Source organism: Leopardus geoffroyi, chromosome D4 (assembly GCF_018350155.1).
Source record: "Leopardus geoffroyi isolate Oge1 chromosome D4, O.geoffroyi_Oge1_pat1.0, whole genome shotgun sequence".
Classification (NCBI taxonomy): Eukaryota; Metazoa; Chordata; class Mammalia; order Carnivora; family Felidae; genus Leopardus; species Leopardus geoffroyi.
In genome coordinates, this window is record NC_059342.1 from 10,376,704 (window position 1) to 10,399,868 (window position 23,165).

Sequence of the window (23,165 nt, forward strand, 5' to 3'; positions counted from 1 at the left end):
CATTTCAAAAATTCAAATACATTTTAAGAATATCACATTGGGGCGCCTGGGTGGCGCAGTCGGTTAAGTGTCCGACTTCAGCCAGGTCACGATCTCGCGGTCCGTGAGTTCGAGCCCCGCGTCAGGCTCTGGGCTGATGGCTCAGAGCCTGGAGCCTGTTTCCGATTCTGTGTCTCCCTCTCTCTCTGCCCCTCCCCCGTTCATGCTCTGCCTCTCTCTGTCCCCCAAAAAAATAAATAAACGTTGAAAAAAAAATTTTTTTAAAAGAATATCACAAAACAAAAATGTACATTGATCAATGATTTTACTCCCTGACATCTGCAGATGGGTGCATGGCCACTAGTCTAATGCTTTTTAACCTTTTTACTTTTTATTTTTTTATTTTTATGGCGGAGGGGGAGGGCAGAGAGACAGAGAGAGGAAGAGAGAGAATCTCAAGCAGGCACCATGCTGTCAGCACAGAGCCTAAAGTGAGGCTTGGTCCCACAAACCCTGACATCATGACCTGAGCCAAAATCAAGAAACGGACGTTTAGCCAACCATGCCACCCAGGCACCTGCCCACCTCCCCCCACCGCCAACAACTAGTCTAGTGTTTAAAACACAACTTCCAATGTTAACTATCACCATTCACTCACTCAACAATGGTTTATGACCACTTACTGTAAAACCAGGTACTGCGCTGTGCACATAGACACAGGGATAAACAAAATACAGTCCCTGCCCAGAAGATCACATTTTCACAAAGGAGATAAAGATCTAAACCTATCAAAACGTTTTCATGTCTTTTGCAAATGCTGTTACACAACTAATTTGTGCTTGAAACCTAGCATTTTTCTTTTTTGTGGCTCTAGATGTTTTCTAAATTTTCTCTTTAGCCACAGGGAGACCAGAAGGCTACTTCCTCTGTACCTTGTTGACTGCCACTGCTCTCCGGAAATACTATGTACAGAGAATTTCTATCAGCCCAATTAATTGCCACGTCTGCCACGCAAGCGAAGACTTCCCTCAGAAGAAATAAAATCGAGTGAGAGCCGATCTAAAATGACGGATACTTGATGATCGGCACCATGACTCTTCAGTGTTTCTTTTTTGTATTCAAGCCTCCAACTGTAGCTTCGGTGAAGGAGTTTTTGTTTTGTACAACATTCTAGAAACTTCCCTGACTGTGAAAGTAAAAATGAGGAATACTTTTATCAAAAGTCTTTTTAAAAACAAGTATCTACATTTTCTATTCTAATAGAAATTGAGAACTCCGTCTAGAATCAATGGAGCTCATCTCATATAAGTGGCCAGAATTCCTCAAAAGTGAATCTTCAAAGCAGTTTAGATGAAATGCTTTGGGTATTCATTTAAATGAAGTGCTTCCTTCTGTACAATAATGGAAAACTGCCAAGATAACAACTGAAATGAGGGCGCCTGGGTGGCTGAGTCGGTTAAGCCTTTGACTTTGGCTCAGGTTGTCATCTCATGGTTCGTGAGTTCAAGCCCCACATTGGGCCCTGTGCTAACAGCTCAGAGCTTGAGCCTGCTTCAGATTCTGTGTCTCCCTCTCTCTGCCCCTCCCCAGCTTGCACTGTCTCTCTCTCTCAAAAATAAACATTAAAAATTTTTTAATTGAAATGTTATTTTTTAAATGTTTATTTATTTTTGAGACAGAGAGAGAGAAAGAAAGAGACAAAGAGAGAAATCACAAGTGGGGAAGGGACAGAGAGACAGGGAGACACAGACTCTGAAGCAGGCTCCAGGCTCTGAGCTGTCAGCACAGAGCCCGACTCAGGGCTCGAACTCACAGACCAGAAGGTCATGACCGGAGCCGAAGTCAGGGACTTAACCGCCTGAGCCACCCAGGTACCCCTGGAATGTTATTTTAAATTTCAATAACTCCACACAGGGTTTTCCGGTCACTGAAACAATTCTGTGTGATACTACAATGGTGGGTACAGACGGTCATTAAATTTGTCCAAACCCATAGAACACACATGTAAACTACAAAGTTCGGGGGTAACGACATGTCCACACAGGTTCAACTGTACCAAGTGTCCTGCTCTGGTGGGGGACGTTGATGGCAGGGGAGGCTGTGCACGTGTGGGGACGGGGGCACACAGGAAATCCCTGCGCCTTCCTCTTCGCCGCGACGTGAACCTGTAACTGCTCTAAAGAATAAGATTAAAAAAAAAAAAATCTAAGCTCAGGATCTTCTGTTGTTAATTCATCAGCCACAGTTCTTGCCGGTAAGAGCTGCATGGACACACAATTCCCTTTTCAAGCTGCCACATTTCCCATTTGTAAAGCACGGAGAAGACACACAATGAAACGCGTTCCCCTACCAGCCTGTGCTTGCTCCCCGTGTATGCTCGAGTGAGAAATTACTGTGAAGGAAGAGCAGCGAAGTCGGAGGCGGCAGGGGGCGGGGGGGCATCATTATCAGACACAGACCCGACTGACCCTTCCAACAGGGGAAAGGTGAGTGAAAGTGGGCCACAGGCCACAAGAGGCCCGGCAGCAGGGGGGAGGCCAGAGACAGTAGGAGGTGGTCTGATGCGAGGGAGTGTGACTGTGAGTGTGTGTGGAAGTGCCCGGTGCTCCAGAAGGGAGGGCCCCAAGGGCGATAACATTCAGGTCCCTACTTACAAAGGACACACATGCGCCTGATGAGCTACAATGCAACCCTTCATCTGACAGCTGTGCCCAGAAAAGGAGAGGCCAAGAACCATGCAGACCTCAGCGTGAGCCATGCGAGAAACAGCCTCCGAGTGGTTGTGCAGGAGTTGAAGGACAAGCGGAATATAAAACAGGGGCGCCTGGGTGGCCCAGTGGGTTAAGCATCCGACTTCGGCTCAGGTCATGATCTCATGGTCCGTGGGTTCAGGCCCCAGGTCGGGTTCTGCGCTGACAGCTCTGAGCCTGGAGCCTGCTTCCGATTCTGTGTCTCCCTCTCTCTCTCTGCCCCTCCCCCATTCACACTCGGTCTCTCTCAAAAATAAAAAACATTAAAAAAATAAAATGAAAACTAAAACAAAGAGGAATGCAAATTTTAAAGATGAAGAACGCCTATGTGTGACTTTTTAAAGTCAACTGGTAATTTTGAAAATTAAGATGTATTTTATGCTAGGGGCGCCTGGGTGGCTCAGTCAGTTAAGTGTCAGACTTCGACTCAGGTCATGATCTCGCAATTTGTGAGTTCCAGCCCCCCATCGGGCTCTGTGCTGACAGCTCACAGCTTGGAGCCTGCTTCGAATTCTGTGTCTTCCTCTGTCTCTGCCCCTCCCCTGCTCACACGCGGTCTCTCTCAAAAATGAATAAACGTTAAAAGAAAAAATTCTAAGACATAATTTTACGCTAAAATTAAAAATGGAAAACCGCAGAGATAATGTTGAATAGTTGCGGTTAACTCACTGTTATTTACAATAAAAAATGATTTTCTTTTCTTTGCCATTGCACTGAAAATGATCCCGCTAGCGTAAGAAACAACAATGAATAGGGCAGTGCTTCAAAAGGCTGTTTCTTCCACAGTAATACCCACAGTCATAAATGAAAATAATAATAAGAAATCGTTTCCACCCCATTATTCTAGGAATCTTTGGTAGATGGTAGCCAGTCTCTGGTTAAGGAGTGGAGAGACTTTCCTCTAAGGTATGGGATCCTATTCAGAGGGAGTCTGCTCTCCAATAAGTGAAAACAACAGCTTGGTGATGAACCCAATTTCCTTCACAGCATCCTTAGAATGCAGCCAATAATGTGGGCAATAATTCTTGGGTGCTTTCCACTCTCACTCTGGCACTTTTGGGAGCCAAAAGGAGATAACTAAGAAACTTCAAGGACATGAAAATCTACTGAATTTCACTAGGCTACTGCCCTTGTAGACACTAAACATTAGATATTAGAGGGAGAAGGGGAACAGCTTGCCTCCGTGTGAATAGGGCAACTATTCCCTGATCACATTGGCAGCTTTCACCCCTCACTAGATACAGTTCTAGCCTTTTACATTTATATGATGGAAGGCTAACCCAGTAAAAAATTCCAAGCTGTGGGGCACCTGGGTGGCTCAGTCGGTTGAGCTTCTGACTAGCTCAGGTCATGATCTCACGGTTCATGAGTTCCAGCCCCTTCTCAGGCTGTCTGCTGTTGGTACAGAGGCTGGAGCCTGCTTCGGATCCTCTGTCTTCCTCTCTCTCTGCCCCCCCCCCACGCTCACTCGCATGCGCTCGCTCTCAAAAACAAACGTTAAAAAAAATTTCAAGATGTTCTAAGAAAAAAAAAAAAACTAAACTAACTCCAAGTAGGAACAATGTACTCTCATTAAGTTAAATACATGAATAATAGATCTACAAAAGTGAAAGACAGACACATAAACCTATATGTCCAGCCAGTAATCCTGGAATGCCAAACAGAAGGGATTTGCGGGTTGGGATTGGAAGTACAACCCCATTTCACTGAATATGCTTTTCTACTGTTTCCCTTTTACTGCATGAAGTTAACTGTTATTTCAAATAAATCCCAATCTCTGGAAGTTTAATATAAGCTTTACTAATGTGTTAGCAGCAAACTATCTTAAATTGGGTCCCACGTGCTTCACAAATCTTGAAGGACACTCTTCAGTCTGTTTGTCTCTCTCTCTTGGTTCTCTCTCTTCCCCACCTCCCTTCCTCTCTTTTCCTCCCTCTATATATTTACGTAGTTTATCTCTAGTGGCTTTTCTGTCTTTCTCTTACTCATATCCTAGCTCAGTCCAGAAATTATCAATCTCCACTCAAGAGCCTTGGTGCAAGCCTCGGGGTGCCTGGGTGGCTCAGTCGGTTAAGCGTCCAACTCTGGATTTTGGCTCGGGTTGTGATCTCAAGGTTCCTGAGACTGCGCCCTGCACTGGGCTCTGAGCTGACAGCATGGAGCCTGCTTGGGATTCTCTCTCTCTCTCTCTCTCTCTCTCTCTGTCTGCCCCTCCCCCTGCTCTGGGAGTGAGACCATGTACCTGGGGCTCCTGCCCCATGGAGGTGGGCTGGCGAGGGGAGAGCCCACAGGCAGAGGGCCTCCAGAGCGATGCCTCCCAAGCACACGAGCACAGCACACTGCTGGCTTCCTCATTCCCTCCTGCTGAGTGTTGAGTCCAAGACTCCAAAATGACTCCAAGGTCTACCGGCTCCATAGGCAAAGAAAGAGAATCTGGTCACATCCTCCCTGACCCTGAACCTTCTAGCTTGCTCCCCTGCTGCTTCTATTTGTGACTTTCCCTGCTGCTACTCTGAAATACTCTTCGAGAACGTCTTTGTCACGCTGAACTCCATCAACCCTGAGATCCTTCTTTAAAGCTCCTCTCTTGGGTATACAATCCAACCCTGACATCCCTTCCACAAGGTGGAGTGGAGAACAGCTGGCTAAGCCAGGCTTACCTGTGGTGCCCTGTAAACTGCCCTGCTTGGACATTTACCCATCACGGGCCTCTCCCTCTGTTCCTCCCCATGAAGATCGGTGGCCACAGCCTTCTAGAACAATAGTGAATGGCAGGGACTTCTGTCCCTAATTAAGGTGTTCTTAATTTCTCGGGTAGCCCTAAATCCCTTCTGAAGATAAAACCACAGCCTCGAATTGTGATTGGTCCTTTTGACAAGGAAACATGGCAACTGTTTCCCCAGCCTCTCTTCACAGGCAGGTAAAATGGAAAATCCATGGGCTTTGAGGCCTTACAGCCCTGGACAGAATCCAAGTTCAACTGAGCTTTATTCTGGGGCAGCTCCCTTACCACTGGTTTCCTTAGCTGTAACGGGGAATAGTGCCTACCTCAGAAGATGTTTGTGAAAATCAAATGAGTTACTCCCCTCTTTATTCCTCTGACACACCCCTTTCCCATTTCAGCCCTCCAGCGAAATCCACCAGACCAGCCCTTGACCCGGTATTATTTGGTAATCAACCTTAAACACAGCATATAATCTCAAAGTGTAAAGATCCCACTGCTGATAAATGTATTCAGTCCTTCCTAACAAAAGGGAAGTCTGGAAACCCTTTGTAAGCATACATTATGAGAAACCAAGCCAAAGAGAGAAAACACGGTTCTCCTTGTAAACTACAGAACCTAGAGCCGCAGCAATACTCACAGTGAGAGGTACACAGGCACACCTACCTGCTGCACAGAGACAAGGGTTCCATCTCTCACTGGCCTTCTTCAGTGTCCACTTACCTTTACCTTCTTTATAATGGCCAGGACTCAGGCTTCAAAACCCTCAAAGACCTCCTCCCCCATTTTTGATATGAGGAAACCAAAGGCCCAGAGAGCTTAAGTGACTTGTTTGAAGTTGCACAGCGAATAAGTGGCAAGGCAGCTGAATAACTTCAGCCCCGCTGAACAAACCGAGTAACTCAAGAAAAGCTTAGTGAAGAGGAATCACACTGCAAGGCTGTATTTCAGGGAGCCTTAGTGGACTCTAAAGATCTTCTATGAATCTCAGCATATGTTTTTATTTATTTTATTTTTATTTTAGAGAGAGAACATGAGTTGGGGAGAGGGGCAGAGGGAGAATGAGACAGAATCTTAAGCAGGTTCCAAGCTCAGCATGGAGCTGGGTGCGGGGCTTGATCCCACAACCCTGGGATCATGACCTGAGCCGAAATCAAAAGTTGGTTGCTCAACTGACTGAGCCACCCAGACGCCCTTCGGCATGAGTTTTTAGCATGTAATACAGTGGACTACCGAACAACACAGATTTGAACTGCAAAGGTCCACTGACACGTGAATTTTTTAAAATAAATACAGCAGTTCTTTTAACGTATTTTCTCCCCCTTATGACATTCTTCATAACATTTCTTCTCTCTAGCTTACTTCATTATAAAAATATATTATATAATACACATAACATACAAAATATCTGTTTTATATCATTGACTGTTTTATATCATTGGTAAGGCTCTACTCAACAGTAGCCTATTAGCAGTTAAGTTGTCGGCAAGCCAAAGGTCATACATGCATTTTTGACTGTGCAGGGTGTTGGTACTCCTGACCCCCGTGTTGTTAAGGGTCAACAGTATAAATATTTGTCAACAGGATTTCACAGATCTTGGTGGATTTCCTAGAACTCCTGCACTCTAGGCCAGTGCCATTCAAAGGAACTCTGTGAAAAATGGAAATGTACACTTTCTGATAATTTAAATAATTAGGACCTGAGCTCTAAGTGCCTTCTGAGCACTTGAAATGTGGAAGTGCAACTGAGGAGCTAAAGGTTTTAAGTTTTTAAACACATTTTTTTTTATAATGGTAAAATGCACGTAACCTAAAATCTCCCATCTTAACCACTTTTAAATGCACGCTTCAGTGACATTAAACACCTCTGTAATGTTGCCACCATTGCCACCATCTGTCTCCAGAACTCTTTGCACCTTGTAAAGTGCAGCTCTACACTCACAGAACACTAACTCGCCATTCCCTTCTCCCCCCAGCCCCTGGCAACCACCAATCCACTTTCTGTCCCTATGATTTTGATACTCTTAAGCAGAACCATATGGTATCCGTCTTTTTGTGACCGGCTCGTTTCGCTTAATATAATATCCTCAAGATGATCCATGTCTTAGTGTGTGGCAGGATTCCCTTCTTCTTGGGGCGTCTCAGTGGGTTAAGTGTCTGATTTTGGCTCAGGCCATGATCTCACAATTCGTGGGTTCAAGCCCTGCGTCTGGCTCTGTGCTGACAGCTCAGAGCCTGGAGCCTGCTTCAGATTCTGGGTCTCCCTCTCTCTCTCTGCCTCTCCCTTGCTCACACTATGTGTCTCTCTCTCTCTCTCTCTCTCTCTCTCTCTCCCTGTCAAAAATAAACATTAAAAAAAGGTTAAAAAAAAAGGTTTAGAATTCCCTTCCTCCTAAAGGGTGAATAACATTCCACTATATGTATAGACCACATTACCACATTTTTGTTACTCGCTCATCTGTCCGTGGACACACGGGTTGCTTCCACATTATGAATGCTATTATCAACGTGGGTGTACAAGGATAGGGGTCTCTACGAGACCCTGCTTCCAGTTCTTTTGGGTACAAACCCAGAAGAGGTGTTGCTGAGTCACAGATCATTCTCTTTGCTATGTTTGGAAGAAACGCCATATGTCAGCTACACCATTTTACATTTCCACCAAGAGTGCACAAAGGATCCAATTTCCCCCCATCCTTGCCAATATTGTTATTTTCTGGGGTTTTGTTTGTTTTTATTTTTATTTTTTTTCAGAGCCGCCAACCTAATGGGTGCAAAGTGGTATTTCACTATAGTTTTGACTTGCATTTCCCTAATGATCGCTAATGCTCATTGTATACCTTCTTTGGTCTCACGTTTTCATCTTATTTCACTGTACTTAGGTTAAATTTAAATGGCCACACCTGGCAAGGGGCGTCCATCCTGGACAGTGCGACTCTAGACCATCATGATTGCTGAGGTCATTTGGAGACCAGTTTAGCACAATGAGCTCTGGAGGCACGTGGACCACGTCAGATACTTTCTAGCTCAGTGGACTCGGCCGGTCACTTAACCTTCCTACCCCTCAGGACCTTTGCAGACACTTTCCCCAAATGGACCGCAGTCCTTGCCAGAGAAATGGGACTTACGGTTCTAGAACACAAGGATCTTTACCTCCCACCAAGAGGACCTCAAAACAGAGGGTGGACTGAGATGAACTCTGGGCTGATCTCAGCCCTCTGATATCCAGTGAGTCTGACTCTGTCCAGATTCAGACTTAGCTATTAGCCAACGGCAAAGCAAAGCTACCAGATGTCCAATTCGAGAATTCCTGGCCATCTCCTTCGTGAGGCAGCCAAAAACAGACCCACAGAGGGAGACCCCTTACGTTCTGGATGTGACGCGTGGCGCAGGCCAGTCCCGAGACCATTTTCGTGGACCGCGGCCCTTCTTCCGTCCTGGCCGGCGACCACGTGCGCCTCGGGCCCCTTACCTGATGCGGCAGTGGTGGGGGTGCTGGCCGGCCCCGGCTGCGAGGGGCTGCTGCTCTCGGTCATCAGGCACGGGTTGTTGCCATTGCTCTCTCTCTTGACAAGCAGTTCGGCAGCGCTGGGCAGCGGGATGGGGTGGCTGATCCCCAGCTCCTCCTCCTGGGCCTGCTGCCTTCTCAGGGCCACCTGCAAGCACAGGGCAGCAGGTCAGCCCTCCTGCACCCCCCCACCCCCGTCACCTGGACAGCACAGCTGCGCCACAACCACCAGGCCCCCGTCACCCCAGGCGTGTTGATTTAGGGGCTTCAGGACAGAGGCCCGAGATCCTCTCATTCCTTGCGAAAGAAAGCCACCCCGATGCCTAGGAGGTGCAGCCAAAGTGGAAGGTGGTTTAGAGCCCACGGTGGGTCACAGCCTGTCCCCTACACCCAGGAATATGTAGAGGAGCAGGAAATGAGCCTGGCCAGGGAGGATGGGCGCGGTTGGGGGGGGGGGGGACACCCGTAGAGTCAGCCAAGCAGAGGAGTTCAATCTGAAGAGAAGTCAGCGAGGGTAGAACAGGAAGGAAGGAGAGTGAGGTCACTCACTCCTTCTCTCCACACATAAAAGGCCCCCACGCTGGGAACAGCAACCAGCAAGATACGGCGAGATTAGAGTCCACCATCCCAAGGTACTCACTGTTGAAAAGCAGAAGCAGGAGGTGCAAATGGGCAGCCACAACTCACCACACAATGTGGCAAATACCACAGGATAGGGACACATCGACCCCCACAGCAGGACTCTGGAGACAGAGATGGCTTTGAGTGCAAGAATCAGCCAGAAGTGGTACCGGAACAGGGCCTCGAAGGACAGAATGAGAAACGCCTGGACCGGCAAGAAGGAAGGGTCAGAACAACACAGCACAGGGGAGCAGGGTAGGTGGGAAAGGCAGGGCCAGGAAACCCCACAGGGCCCCCGATCTCTGGAATGGAGGAGCATGCAGAGCCAAAATGGGAGGAAGGGGCTGGAACACCGTGTTGAAGTCCCTGGGGAAAGGAAGGGAAGGGAGAGGCTGCAGGGGGAAAGAAAGGCAGAAGACAGGCTGGAAGGAAGGAGCCGGAAGTGAGGGTGTAAGGGACCTAACCTACGAGAGAGACTCCTCACGGTCCCTCTTCAATTTATCTGCTTTTAAATAACATTGTTAAAGGTTCGGGGGGAAAAAAGTGTAAAGCAAATAGAAGTAAAGTACTTTTGCCTCCTACACGTAACAAAAGAGGAGTATTTCTGTTGAAACTGGACTATTGGTAAGAGCGAAATGAGAAAGTAAAATATCTCTACCTCAGCAGCCCAACTATAAGCCCAAAGTCGAAATCAAAATGGTTAACCAGAAACACAGTTCCGATTTATATATTGTTTTAGGAAAACTGTAGTCCACATTTAGCAAACTGATTAACTTGAAAATAATTTCCCTCACAACAAGAATTCTCAACTTACAAAACAAAATCCTTAAATAATCAAGATAAAACGACTAACCTTAAGTCTTGGATTCTCCATTAATAACTCAGTTTAGAAACAGAATATGAAAGATTTCACGGAAACAGCAGCAACAACAGCAAAAAATACCCACAGATCTCTGAAATACGTTAATGCACGCTTATACCCCAATTTACACAAATCCCACGCGTGCACAAAATGCACAGGGTGTTTATTATATACACCATAAACTAAGAACACTGTTATAAAGACCTCTCAAGTATTTTACTTACTTTTTTAAGTTATTTATTTTGAGAGGCAGGGAGAGAGAAGGTGAGCAGGAGAGGGACAGAGAAGACCTCTCAAAGATCTTAAAGAAATGTTATTTAATCCAGAAAGGTGGGGCAATTGATTAAAACACTACCACTTGAAGGTCATATTTAAGTTCAATTTCACACACTCAGAACGAAAAGAATGGCTGTTATGGGAAATTTTGAAGGATTTCATCTAGCACAGTGCAAACTTTCTGGTGCAGAAAATGCTGAAGTTTCATATTATAACAGTAACCCTGCGTCGTTTTTGTTTTTAACATAAGCAAACAGGCTTTTTCCAAGTTGGTGCCCCTTTTAATAAGAAAGCTTATTCAAAATGAATGGCCCTATTTCAATACAGATTTTTAATTATATTTTGAGGACAATTCCCCTCTCAAGCATACTCTCCACACTAAATATTTAAGCTAACAACTAAACGTTCAGAATATTTTTCTACCTACAAACATAACTTCAATGCCCCCAAGTCTTTCTCAGTAAGCTCACGGGGATGCATTTTAACCCTCCATCAGTGTTCTCTCTTCACCCACTCCAGATTAAGCTAAAAATCCATGAGGAAACGAAGGAAAATAACCTGCGTGTCCACTTGCGACCCGTGAAGGCAACATACAACCAATTTGAGACACATTTTCAAAATTCAGACGGATATAAAAAAGCAGTCTTGTTAAACCGCTTATAGGAGTTCTTCTCCACGGAGGATATCTACACGATCCCAGTCAAAAGTAGCACATCGTTAGTAAACACTTCTTTGGTATCTTTTAATCTTAAATAAACTGTCTTAAAAGGATGAAACAAATTTTAGCTGGAAAGAATGTATATTATTCTCCCCTAAAAATCCTTTCAGGATACCAAGGACGCTAACTATTTCCGTTGAAGACGCTAAACTACTGTCCTGCTTGGGATGCTTTAGAAAAAAAAGAAAAAAAAAAGAGAACTACAGATCTACCCTTAAACCCTTGCCATTTTCTCCCCTGAGCTGATTTTCAAATATCCTTAAGAGTGCTTTAAAACAGACTCAAAGGAACTTGGACCTGAGTAGGCCAGGTCCAGGCGGCAAAAGTTGAAACGCTAGTAAAATTTCCGCGGCTCAAAATGGCTGATGCGCGTGGCGCGGACCCGCGGGCGGCGAGCTTGGGAAGGGCGCCTGGAGGTGCGCGGGGACCATGCGCGCCGCAGCGACTTTTCCAGAAGGATCTCGCCACCCGCGCGGTACACGAAAGAGCGGCGGACGCTGTGACCTCCGTGCTGGCCTCCCTCCCCCCCCCCCCCAGTCGGCCGAGCGGGAGCCCTCCAGCACCCTCCCCAAAGTGAGAGCTAGTCTCTGCTCGGGGGCGGGGATCCTAGGGCCTCCGGAGCGGGGTGGGTTCCCCAACTCTGTGCTCGAACAGCGAGGTCGGAGATCCTCGGGACCGCGGGCGGGTTGGCCTCCCAACACTCTCTGCTCTGAAAGCCGGATCAGAGATCCTGGGGATGCTGGTGACCCCCCAAGGGGCGAACCCTGCACCTCTGTGCTCCAAGAAAACCATCAGAGATCCAAGGAATTCTGGGGACCCCCGAAGGCGCGAACCCCGCAACTCTCCTGGAGGACGGGGTCAGGGATCCAGGGACTCCGGGACAGAGCGAGCCCTGAAACGTACTGCTTGGAAAGGATCAGCCATCCTAGGGATGGATTCTGGGAACGCCCGAAGAGGCGAACCCCTCAACGGTCGGCTAGAGGGCGGGGTCGGGGGGGATCCCGAGACTCCGAACAGCGCAAACCCAGCAACTAACTCTCTGCTCTGAAAAATGGCTGAGATCCTGGGGACCCCCAAAGGGGCGAACCCCGCAACTCTATTTAAGGGCGAGATCAGGGATCCCGGGGCCTCGGGCAAAGCCCGCACCTCCCCCCTCCGCGGGCCGGATGGGAGACGACTCCCGGTCCTCCAAGGGTGGCGTGGCGCGTCGCGTAGCTGGGAGGCCTGGGCCCCGCGGCGGTCAGCGAGCCCCACGGCCTCCCTCCAGAACCCCTGGACCGCGTGGCGCCCGCCTCGTTCGAGGGACTTTAAGCTCGGGGCTGATCCCCCTGTTCCTGGACGCCCGCACTCACCTGCGCGGCCATCACGCGCTGTCTCTCGGCGATCAGGTTGCACTTCTTGCACTGGCAGTCCCGCCACATGCAGAAGCGCTTGTGGCCCTTGAGCGGCGACGCGTAGCCGTGGTTCCTGCATCGCGCGCACTTGGGCAGCCGCGGGGACTTCTTGCCCCCGGAGCCCATGCCCGACGACCCGGAGCCGGAGCCGGAGCCCGAGCCCGAGCCGCCGCCGCCGCCGCCGCCGCCGCTGCCCCCGGCGCCCGCACCACCGGTGCTAGTTAGCTGCGGTCCTGCCGCTTTGCCGAAGCCCCCCGTCTTGCCCTGCGGGGGTGCCCCGGCCTCCGACGGTGCCGAAGGCTTGCTGAATGCTTCGTCGTTGGGCATGGTGCCCCAAAGAGAAGTGCTAGGACCCTCTGGACTCCTCTCTGGTCTGGAGCCGGCTGCAAGAAAAGAGCCCAGCCGACGGCGAGGCTCGGGAGCGGAAGGCGCAGAAAGCGTGCGCGCCGCAGCCGGAGGTGCAGCCGGAGTGGCGAGGTCGAGCCACACAACGCTGAGACTGGCGGGAGTGGGGAGGGAGGAGGTTGTGCCTTTTTTTTTTTTTTTTTTTTTGGCGCGCGCGCGCGCGGCGCCCAACTTTTAGATACTTTTCAGAACGTTCCCGGGACTGCCTGGGCGGGAGAAGGCGAAAGGGAATGCAGCCACGCCCACCGCCCCCCAACTCTGGCCCTAGCGTTCCCGCCGCGAGCTGGCTTGCACTGGCTGCAAACGCCGAGGGCACTGCTGCAGGGTGGCTGCAAGTGCAGCCAGAGATGCAGAGCCGCGGCGATCCTGCGATCTCTGTGCCCGCCCAGGTGCGAAAGCGCGCTGCACCAGCAGGAAGCTCAGCTCCCCAGGGCGAGGGCGTAGTTGTGCATCCTGGTCGTGCAAGCTGCTTGGAGGAGATGCAGACCACCCGGTGGGGTTCTCTCGCTCCCTTCCCCCAATCTCCAAGTTAGTTGGGTAACTAAGGCAAAGGTTGGCAGAAGCCAACTCGGAAAGGAAAGCGCCTTCTGTCTCACTTAAGAGAACGAAGTATGAGATCGACGGCCTGAGAAAAGAGAAGTCTCTGCACTTAATCAGCAAATGAGACTCTCACTGTGTGGGGCTCGATGGCACCAAAAATTGGGCCTTTCTGTTCTCCAGTTATCCCTTCGTGCACTTGTGTTCATTCGTTCACAGGATTTCCACCTGCTGGCTCCAGATAACTTTCAAATCTATAGCTCCAGCTCTTGTCGCTTCTCACTTTGGGGGCATACAGCTTCTTGCCTTGGGGCAGCTTCACATAGGATCTGCAGGCACGTGAAATTCAGCCTTTAAAAAAACCTCGATGGGGGTGGGGTGTGCTTAACAGATGTAGATATTTCTCAAAAGTCATCCCACACTTAAGATCTGTGCATTCACTGTAATTATCCCTCTAAAAACCGTCAGTCATCTTACAGCCTTCCCCCCACCCCCACCCCACCCATGTGTGTTTCCTCTCTGTTCACAGGTACAGCAAATCCCTTCCCAAGGCCCGCAGATCATTTCTTCCTACACACCCACGTGTCCCTGGAACACCAGCCCTTCCCTTGTCTGGATCTGCAGTAGCTCCCAGCGGGTCTCCCTGTTTCTTAGTATTCCAGTATATTCCATGCAAACAGCAGCTGGCCCCTGCAGTGGCTTGGTATTGTTTGCCTTGTGAAAACCAAAAGTTAAAAAACCTAACGCTGTGTCTTAAAGGACTTTGAATGACCTCCCTCTGCATTTCTCAGCCTCATAGAGTTTCCACCCAGCATGGAGGACTGTTGTTGGTCCTTTACCTACCTGTTTACTTGGTGACACCTCCCTAACCCCGCAACAGCCATTGTCCAGCCAAGGGGCTGCCCTAACATTGCCCTCCCCCCACTCTCCTTGTTTGCTCCAGCATTAGTTCTCAGGTTCCAAATTCTGGGCCCCCATCCCCGGGGGGGGGGGGGGGGGGGGTTAGGTCTGCAAAGGATGGAACCCACCCTTCTTGGCTTCTCATCGAGGTGGTTATCTGGTTACCCTCACTTAGCAAATGAGCATTTTTCACATTCTCCATTAGTGTTCTCTGGCTGCAAATTATTTTCTAAAGAAGCTTCTAGCTTTACATAATCCCTCATACCCTATCCATCGAGTCAGTGAAGCTCTATTCCGGACAGAGGCCAGGATGCAACCAATCATCTCGTTCTGGAACCTGTTACGTGATCACCACCAGTTTGTGGAGGAATACTGCCATTAAAACACACAGGCCAATTGCTGTTAGGTACTATTTATTCATCTTTTTCCATACATTTATACTTTAATACATTAGCTAGAGCAGAATTATTCCCAAAGGCCAATGCAGTTTTAGAGAATGGAGTAAATGTTGGAAGCAGTGACTGTCAAATTCTATGTTACAGGGGAGCCTCCCATCCCTGGGATCTGTGATGGAGGGGTTTAAGGCTACAGAAACCTTGAGGCTAGGAATCTGTGCGACCAAGGTGCTAACACATAAAATGTGATGAAGCTAACGGCCTAATATAGTTTTTATTCACAAACCACAGAGGAGGTACCAGGCGCAAGATGATCCAAAAGGAAAGTAGGGAGCTCCCAAGGATGAGCCGAGTGGCTCTGGATATTCCGAGTGGCCTGGCCCTCTTGTCTCCTTTCTTCCCGCCCCTCTTTCCAGAAACCAGATCTATGAAGGCTGATGATGCAGATCTCTATGTACTGAGGTAGAAACATGGCGAAGACATACTGATGAGCGGTGGAGGTGGGGAAGCCTGTTCTAAAACGTGGCAGGGTTAGGCAAAGACTTCTTAGATATGACACCAAATCACAAGTGATAAGAGCCAAAAAAAAAAAAAAAAAAGCTAAACTGACTTTATCAAAATTCAAAAATCTTTGTGCCTCTAAGAAACTGAAAAGCCACAGACTGGGAGAAAATACTTGGAAATCATACCTAATAAAGGACTTGTATCTAGAATACATTAAAAAAAAAAAAAAAAAAAAAAACCTCTTGAGATTCAATAATAAAGAGACACCCAGTCGAAGAATGGGCAACATTTTGAATGGACATTTCACCGAAGAAACTATTCAAATGGCCAGTAAGCACATGGAAAGATGCTTGGTATCGTTAGTCACCAGGGAAATGCAAATCAAAACAACAGCGAGGGATCACCTCACACCCACGAAGATGGCTGTGGTCGAAAACATGGACAGTAGCAAGTACAGGCTAGGATGTAGGGAAACTAGAATTCTGGTATAGTGCTGGTGGGAATGTAAAATGGCATAGCCATTTTGGAAAGCTTGACCATGTGACCAAATTATTTCGCCCCTAGATATCTACCGCAGAGACATGAAAATATGAGTCCAAACAAATCCCCGGACATGAATATCCATAGCAGCATTACTCATTTTAAAGAATCCCAATTCATCAACACATGAATGGATAAACAAAATATGGTATATGCATACAAATGGAATATTATCCAGGCATCAAAAGGAATGACAATAGTGATACATGCTGAAGCAAGAATGAACCTTGAAAACATGCTAAGGAAAAGATTCAAAATACCACATATCGTATGTTCCCATTTATATCAAATGTCCAGAAGAGGCAAATCAATATAGAGAAGATAGACGAGCATTCACCAGGAGCTAGGGGAAGGATGAAAAGGAAGTGCAAACGGGTATAAGGGGTCTTTCGGGGGTGATGCAACGGTCTAAAATTGCGTTGTGGTAGAGGCGCCTGGGTGGCTTGGTAGGTTAAGCGTCCGACTTCTGCTCAGGTCATGATCTCACGGTTCGTGGGTTCGAGCCCCTCGTCCGGCTCTGTGCTGACGATTCAGAGCCTGGAGCCTGCTTTGGATTCTGTGTCTCCCTCTCTCTCTGCCCCTCCCCTGCTTGCTCTCGCTCTCTCTTTGTCTCTCTCAAAAATGAATAAAATATTTAAAAAATAAAATAGTATTGTGGTAATGGTTGCAAAGTTCTGCAAATTTATTAAAATTATCGGTATGACTAAAACAAGAGAATTTTATGTATATAAATTATAGCTCAATGAAGCTGTTTATAATTTTGAACTGAAAGGCAACAAACAAAAAACACCATGATATACAATGTGGTTCCATTTCTGAAATAGAAACTAATATGGATTTATATCTGTTTGATAGGCTATTTAGTTCTCCCTGGGTTACAGGATTATGGGTGATAATCTTATAGTTTGTTTTTATTTTATAATTTTGCAAAGTCGATCCAGATTCTGGAACCCTCCATTCTGTCTCTTTTCCATGACTGTATGGTAAGAGCTGATATCCAGGTTTGGGCTGAGCTGGTGCAGCCTCAGTCCCGTGGTCAACCCCAATTTGCCAGCACTCTTAGCATTAGAATTCAGAAACTAGGGGCACCTGGGTGGCTCACTCAATTAGGCGTCAGACTTCGTCTCAGGTCATGATCTCACGGTTCGTGAGAGCTGAGCTCTGTGCTGACAGCTCAGAGCCTGGAGCCTGTTTCAGATTCTGTGTCTCCCTCTCTCTCTCTCTGCCCTTTCCCCACTCGTGATCTCTCTCTCTCTCTCTCAAGAATAAACACTGAAAAAAATAATAATTCAGAAACTAAGCTCATTTCACAAAAAATTATTATGTGTTTTGCTTTCTAACTACTATAGCTCAGTGGTGCTTACACTTTACTATCTGATTTTTATAAGTGCTTAGGAGGCATTACTTTCACCATCAGAAAAAAAAATACATTATTTTATGAGCGAGGCAGTATAGCATCATAATGAAATGCCTAGCTTTGAATCCCAGCTGTGTGACCTTAGACAAGTTTCTTAACCTCTCTGTGTCTTAGTCTGTTTATCTGTAATAGGCGAATAAGAGGATAATAATAATATCTGCCTAAAGGATTGTTAGAAATACTAAATTAGTTAATACTCATGAAGTGCTTAGGAAAGTATCTGGTTCCCAGTAATAGGGTTATTATTATTATTATCATTATGATCATTATTGTTGTTATTGTTATTTCCATATTGGAAAGAAAAAAACAGTAGGGAGAAAGCAGGGTACATATACGTCTAACCTTCCACACGTTAGTATAATTTAGCGGGGGGAGCTATATTAGAAAGCACCAATGATAAATTTCATCTACTTCGCATTTTGTCCACAGGAAGCAGTCTTTGCCTGAGGTCTTCGTACAATAGATTAGAAGGAAAATTCTCTGTGGTGCTTCTAACCAAATATATGAAGCTAGATACTATACCAGTCAAAATATTCAGCTCAAGGGTCAAGCGTGGAGCCCTGAGTCTACTTACTGGCCTGAACTAAAGCCTTGGTGTGCATCTGTGTGTGGGCAATGACCCAGCGACCGGTATGAGCAGTAGGAGTCTAAGGAGGAATGAGAGCAATAGAACCTGAGGCACGGCATGCAGGGGGACCTGCCATAACACCACACTGCCCCATGGCCTGCAGTCGCGCAGGATGTGAGCAGGCACAAAGGAGACAACAGGACCTTCTAGCTCGTGGGAACAACGGATGGAAGGCTGGACACGGGGAGTGAGCCTGTGGGTTGGGGGAGAGGGCACAGGCATGCCAGTCTGGAACAGAGGAGTCAAGCTGGAGCCCAGCAGGAGATAAGGTTGGAAAGATAGCGTGGCACCTTGCCTGCCAGTGAGGAATTTGGCTTCTATCCTATAGGCAAACGGAGAATGATGAAGGTTTTTGTCCTTGAGGTGTTTGGGGAATAAAAATGGTGGGTCTGCTAATTACTGTGTGATTTGAACGAACCACTTAATGTCTCTGAGCCTCCCTCTCTTCATCTGGAAATTGGAGAGGATCTGAGAATTGTGATGATGCGGTAACTACCATACATCAAGGGCTGAGTTTGGTGCCTGAAAGAGAATAAGCACGATCCGGGTGTGAGCAGGTGTTTCAGAATTCCACAGGAGGAATCTTGAATGTCCCACAGAGGGGACATGAGGGGAACTAGGAGGCAGGTTTTAGGATCTGGACAGGCTGCTAATTCTTCCTGAGTAAACAGGTCCCGACAAAGTCAGTAATTAGGAGCCCCGCCTGGAACTTGGAATTAAGTGATGGAACCTCTGAGTAGCTAACATCTGTCACAAGGCACAATGCCCCCCACCTTATCTGAGCATCTGGGACCCAACTCCGAGGAAGACTGACACAGTAAGGTAGTGCAGGAAGAGCGGCACAGGTGGGAGCCAATGGGAGGGAGGAGACAGCACACGGGAGGCGGGGCTCTGAGTTAACTCCGTGCAGAGGCTTGCTGCTAGCAGGACCCCCCCCCCCCCCCCCCCCCCCGCCCCGGGCGTCCGGATTTTCTAAGACCATGCAAGGATTGATTTTCCCAAGTAACGCCCTGTGCCCTGTGGGTCATCAACACAAATTTAAATCCTGTTCTAGTCCTTACTCTTCGTTTAAGCAAAGAATATAAATATTTGATTTTTTCCCCCAGGAAAAATTGTTAAAATGTAAATGTTATGACATTTAAAGGGAAAGCTTGGGGCACCTGGGCGGCTCAGTAGGTTGAGAGCCTGACTCTTGAATTCCGCTTTGGTCATGATCCCAGGGTCCTGGGATGGAGCCCCAAGACGGGCTTTGGGCTGAGTGTGGAGCCTGCTTGAGATTCTCTCTCTCTGCCCTTTCCCCCCCCCCCCCCACCTCTTTCTCTCTCTAAAATTAAAAAAAAAAAAAAATCTTTAAAAAAATGAAGGGAAAGCTTAAGTTATGTGGGGGAAAAATTACTTCACCTGATAGTCAAATGCAGTGATCCAGAAAAAAATACTCATCATCCAGAGAAATTTAAAAATGTATTTTGAAGATAACTATAGAGGATTTTTCAGTCTTAATTGCTGTTCCAAAATTGTCAGCAGCATCTTGACCCTTTTATATTAAGCTAAAGAAAAAAAAGTGGCTTGCCATTGTAAGTTTTTCTTGTAGGATCAATTGTTTAAAATGTCAAGAATAAATTTGTTTAAAAATATTTATTTTGGATGGGAATTGAAGAGTACACATATCATGATGAGCACTGAGGAATGTATAGAATTACTGAATCACTAAATTCTACACCTGAAACTAATATTACACTGTATGTTAACTAACTAGAATTTAAAATAAAAAAAATTTTTAAAGCTTAAAAAAATAAAATATTAGGTCCAAAAAATTTATTTTATAAAATTTATTTTGGTGGAGAGAGAAAACAGTACACTTGGGGCACCTGGGTGGCTCAGTCAGGTGTCCAACTTGTGATTTCAGCTCAGGTTATGATCTTAGAGTTTATGGATTCAAGCCCCATGAGGGGTTCTGTGAGGATAGCATGAAGCCTGCTTGGGATTGTCTCTCTCTCTCTCTCTCTCTCTCTCTCTCTGCCCTGCCCCAGCTTGTTCTCTCTCTCTCTCTCTCTCTCTCTCTCAAAATAAAATAAAAAAATAAAAAACTTTACATTTATTTTCAATGTTTGTTTATTTATTTATTTATTTTTTTTTTTTGAGACAGACAGAACATGAGCAGGGGAGGGGCAGAGAGGGAGACAGAATCTGAAGCAGGCTCCAGGCTCTGAGCTGTCAGCACGGAGCCTGTTGCTGGGCTCCAACTCACGAACCATTAGATCATGACCTGAGCCGATCAAGACCTTGACACTTAACCAACTGAACCACCCAGGAGCCCCTAAAAATAAAATGCTTTAAAATCAAAGGTGTCTAGGGGTGCCTGGTGGCTCAGTCGGTGGTGTCCAACTTTGGCACAGGTCATGATCTCATGGTTCATGGGTTCGAGCCCTGCATCGGACAGTTCAGAGCCTGGAGCCTGCTTCAAATTCTGTGTCTCCCTCGCTCTCTATCCCTCCCCCGCTTGTGCCCCCCCCCCCATTCTCAAAAATAAACATTAAAAAAAAGTGTCAAATTAAAAAAACTTTTTTAAAATTTATTTCGAGAGAGAGAGAGAGAGAGAGAGAGTGAGCGTGCACACATATAAGTTGGGGAGTGGCACAGAGAGAGGCAGAGACAATCCCAAGCAGGCTGTGCATTATCAGCACAGAGCCTGAGTCGGGGCTCAAACTCACAAACTGTGAGATCATTACCTGAGCTGAAATCAATAGATGCTTAACCGACTGAGACACCCAGGTGCCCCTACTTTTTCATGTTAATAATCCCCCTGAAATTACTGTCTATTTAAGTACTTTCTTATACAGCTACTGCTCTGGTAAACGGAGGCTCTTGCAAGGGTTTTCCTGTGCCTTCTGCCACCACAGATTTAAAAGACCAGAGGAAACAGTAATCACAAATCTTGAAATAACTTTTCATTTAAGAGTTTCAAATGAATCGGAAGTTAAAATGTATATCAACAAAGGTGCTCAGATACATCTCCCATGGGGTTCAATAGCCACTCTCTGGCCAATTTGTGAGTTTGCTACCAAAATAAAAAGAAGATAAACAGATAGATTCAGAGTGCAAATACTGCCAAGATAAATAACAATGTAAGTATGCTTGGATTTTTACCACGGACCATTTCATGAGGCAGAAGCCGTTGAGAATAGTAAAATGAATTATTTTGTGGCTGATTCAAAGTTTAAAAATTGAAACCTTTAGTAGACACATAGATCAGTTATTATGTGCTTTAGCAAACTTTGTGTTATTGTTGTTGTTGTTTTCCCCCAAAGAAGGCCTTGTCAGGTTTCTCCTTTCCCGGCAAATGGAAGAAAACTACAGTAAGTTTTAGAAATCTGGTATAAAAACAAAAATTTGTCTAATTCAAGAAGGAATCTTCTATTCTAGAATCTTCTAGCCAAGAAGCTAGAGAGTGAGGATGACTGTGGTACTGGATGCCAACAATTAGACTGAGCCTACTCATTGCAATTATTAGCACAAATTATTTTAAAATGACCTGTAAGTCTAAAATGGCAAAAGAAATAATTATACATTTCTATACTACTTTCATAAATGTTGCTTCAAGTTGATTACCGTATATGGTTATTGTCACAGTTGGCTACTATGACTTGAAGGGTCAGAACACCCCTAACCAAACGTGACTTCAGGACACTATAAAGCATGTATCTGGTGCTCAGAAAACAGGACAAACGTGTACAATATTTCACCAAAGAAAACATCAGTAACTGTTCAGCTCAAGAAAGGTCGTGAGTTAGTGCAGGATTCATCCCCAAACGGAGGATGACATTAAGCACTAAGGAGTTTAGAAGACAAACACACTGAAGACTGGAGGGGGTGCTGGGGGGCTTCTTGGAAGAAGCAGGCTTTCAGGAGAGAAGCATTGGGATTAATGAACCAAATCAGGAAGGGGTGGTAGACTGGTACGAACTAGAATCACACCTTCCAAAGGGAGAAACGGGGCTGTCTCATGATGGGGACATTCAGGCAGCCTCTACTCTGTCCTGGAAATTTTTGTCCCCAGGGTGCGCACTTCCTCCAGCCCCCATCATTCCTCACTGCCCTACTTGGATGGGCATTCCTAATGGACACATCTCTCCTGCTTTCAATAGACTCAGGAGGCACACAAAGCCCTTCTTTGCCTTGAGGAATCGTACTGAGACAAGGATGGAGTACTTTTAATTTATTATTATTTACAAATACTCAGAAAATGGGTACCCGGGTGGCTAAGTTGGTTGAGCATCCAACTCCAGCTCAGGTCATGATCTCAGGGCTCATGGGTTGGAGCCCCACTTCCGGCTCTGTGCCTGAAGCCACTTCAGATTCTGTGCCTCCCTCTCTTTCTTCCCCTCCCCCACTCGTGTTTTTTCTCTCTCTCTCTCTCTCTCTCTCAAAAATAAATAAACATTACAAAAAATACTCAGAGAAGCTGGGGCAAACAAGGAAATAACCCCAGAGTGCCATAAATGGACACACCCCTGCTTGCACACGCCCCAGTTCCTGGGGACTCCCAAGGGAAGGGTCACCCTCTAGGGCTCCACCAGCCCACGGCCATGTTTGCCACCGCAAGACAGGCATCATCTTTACACAGTGCCTCTGCGAGCCAGTATGTTTGGCCCACAGGACTGGGTCATCTTGCACACATGCACCGTTGTGGGGGGTGGGGGGTCCTGGGTGGGGCAAGGAAGCTTCCTCCTGCTCCCTTTCAGGCCCTATTTCCTGCCCAGAAGAGCCCCTCCTCCACAGTGATTGACAGGTAGTGTCTGTGGGTCCTCCCCCGCCCCTCCCCCCACACGCTGTGAGCTGAAAGTGGTCTCCACGTGGGAGGTAGGCACCAGCACAGTGGTGTTGGAGGTGACAGGTGGTGGGACTAGAGGGTGGGATTGATAGCCTCATACCCAGAGAATACGACCAATACTCTGTTAAGCAGGGGAGCCAGATAAAATACATAAATATTGCATGGGACATACTTACACTAA

At 46.9% G+C, this 23,165-nt stretch overlaps 1 protein-coding gene across 2 annotated transcripts in view; it reads right to left on the bottom strand.

Annotated features, from left to right (window-relative positions):
* The window catches only part of DMRT1 (doublesex and mab-3 related transcription factor 1), a 110,696-nt gene extending 97,373 nt beyond the window's left edge, over positions 1 to 13,323 (bottom strand). Inside the window, exons 1-2 of one of the 2 annotated variants that reach the window (XM_045468330.1) lie at positions 12,786 to 13,323; positions 8,921 to 9,104 (exon numbers count right to left, since the gene is read on the bottom strand). In XM_045468330.1, coding sequence (XP_045324286.1) covers positions 8,921 to 9,104; positions 12,786 to 13,154 — 553 coding nt within the window. In that variant the 5' untranslated portion in view covers positions 13,155 to 13,323. The remainder of the gene's footprint in view (positions 1 to 8,920; positions 9,105 to 12,785) is intronic. The other variant, XM_045468331.1, reaches the window with a different exon arrangement.
* Between the last annotated feature and the right edge of the window lie 9,842 nt (positions 13,324 to 23,165).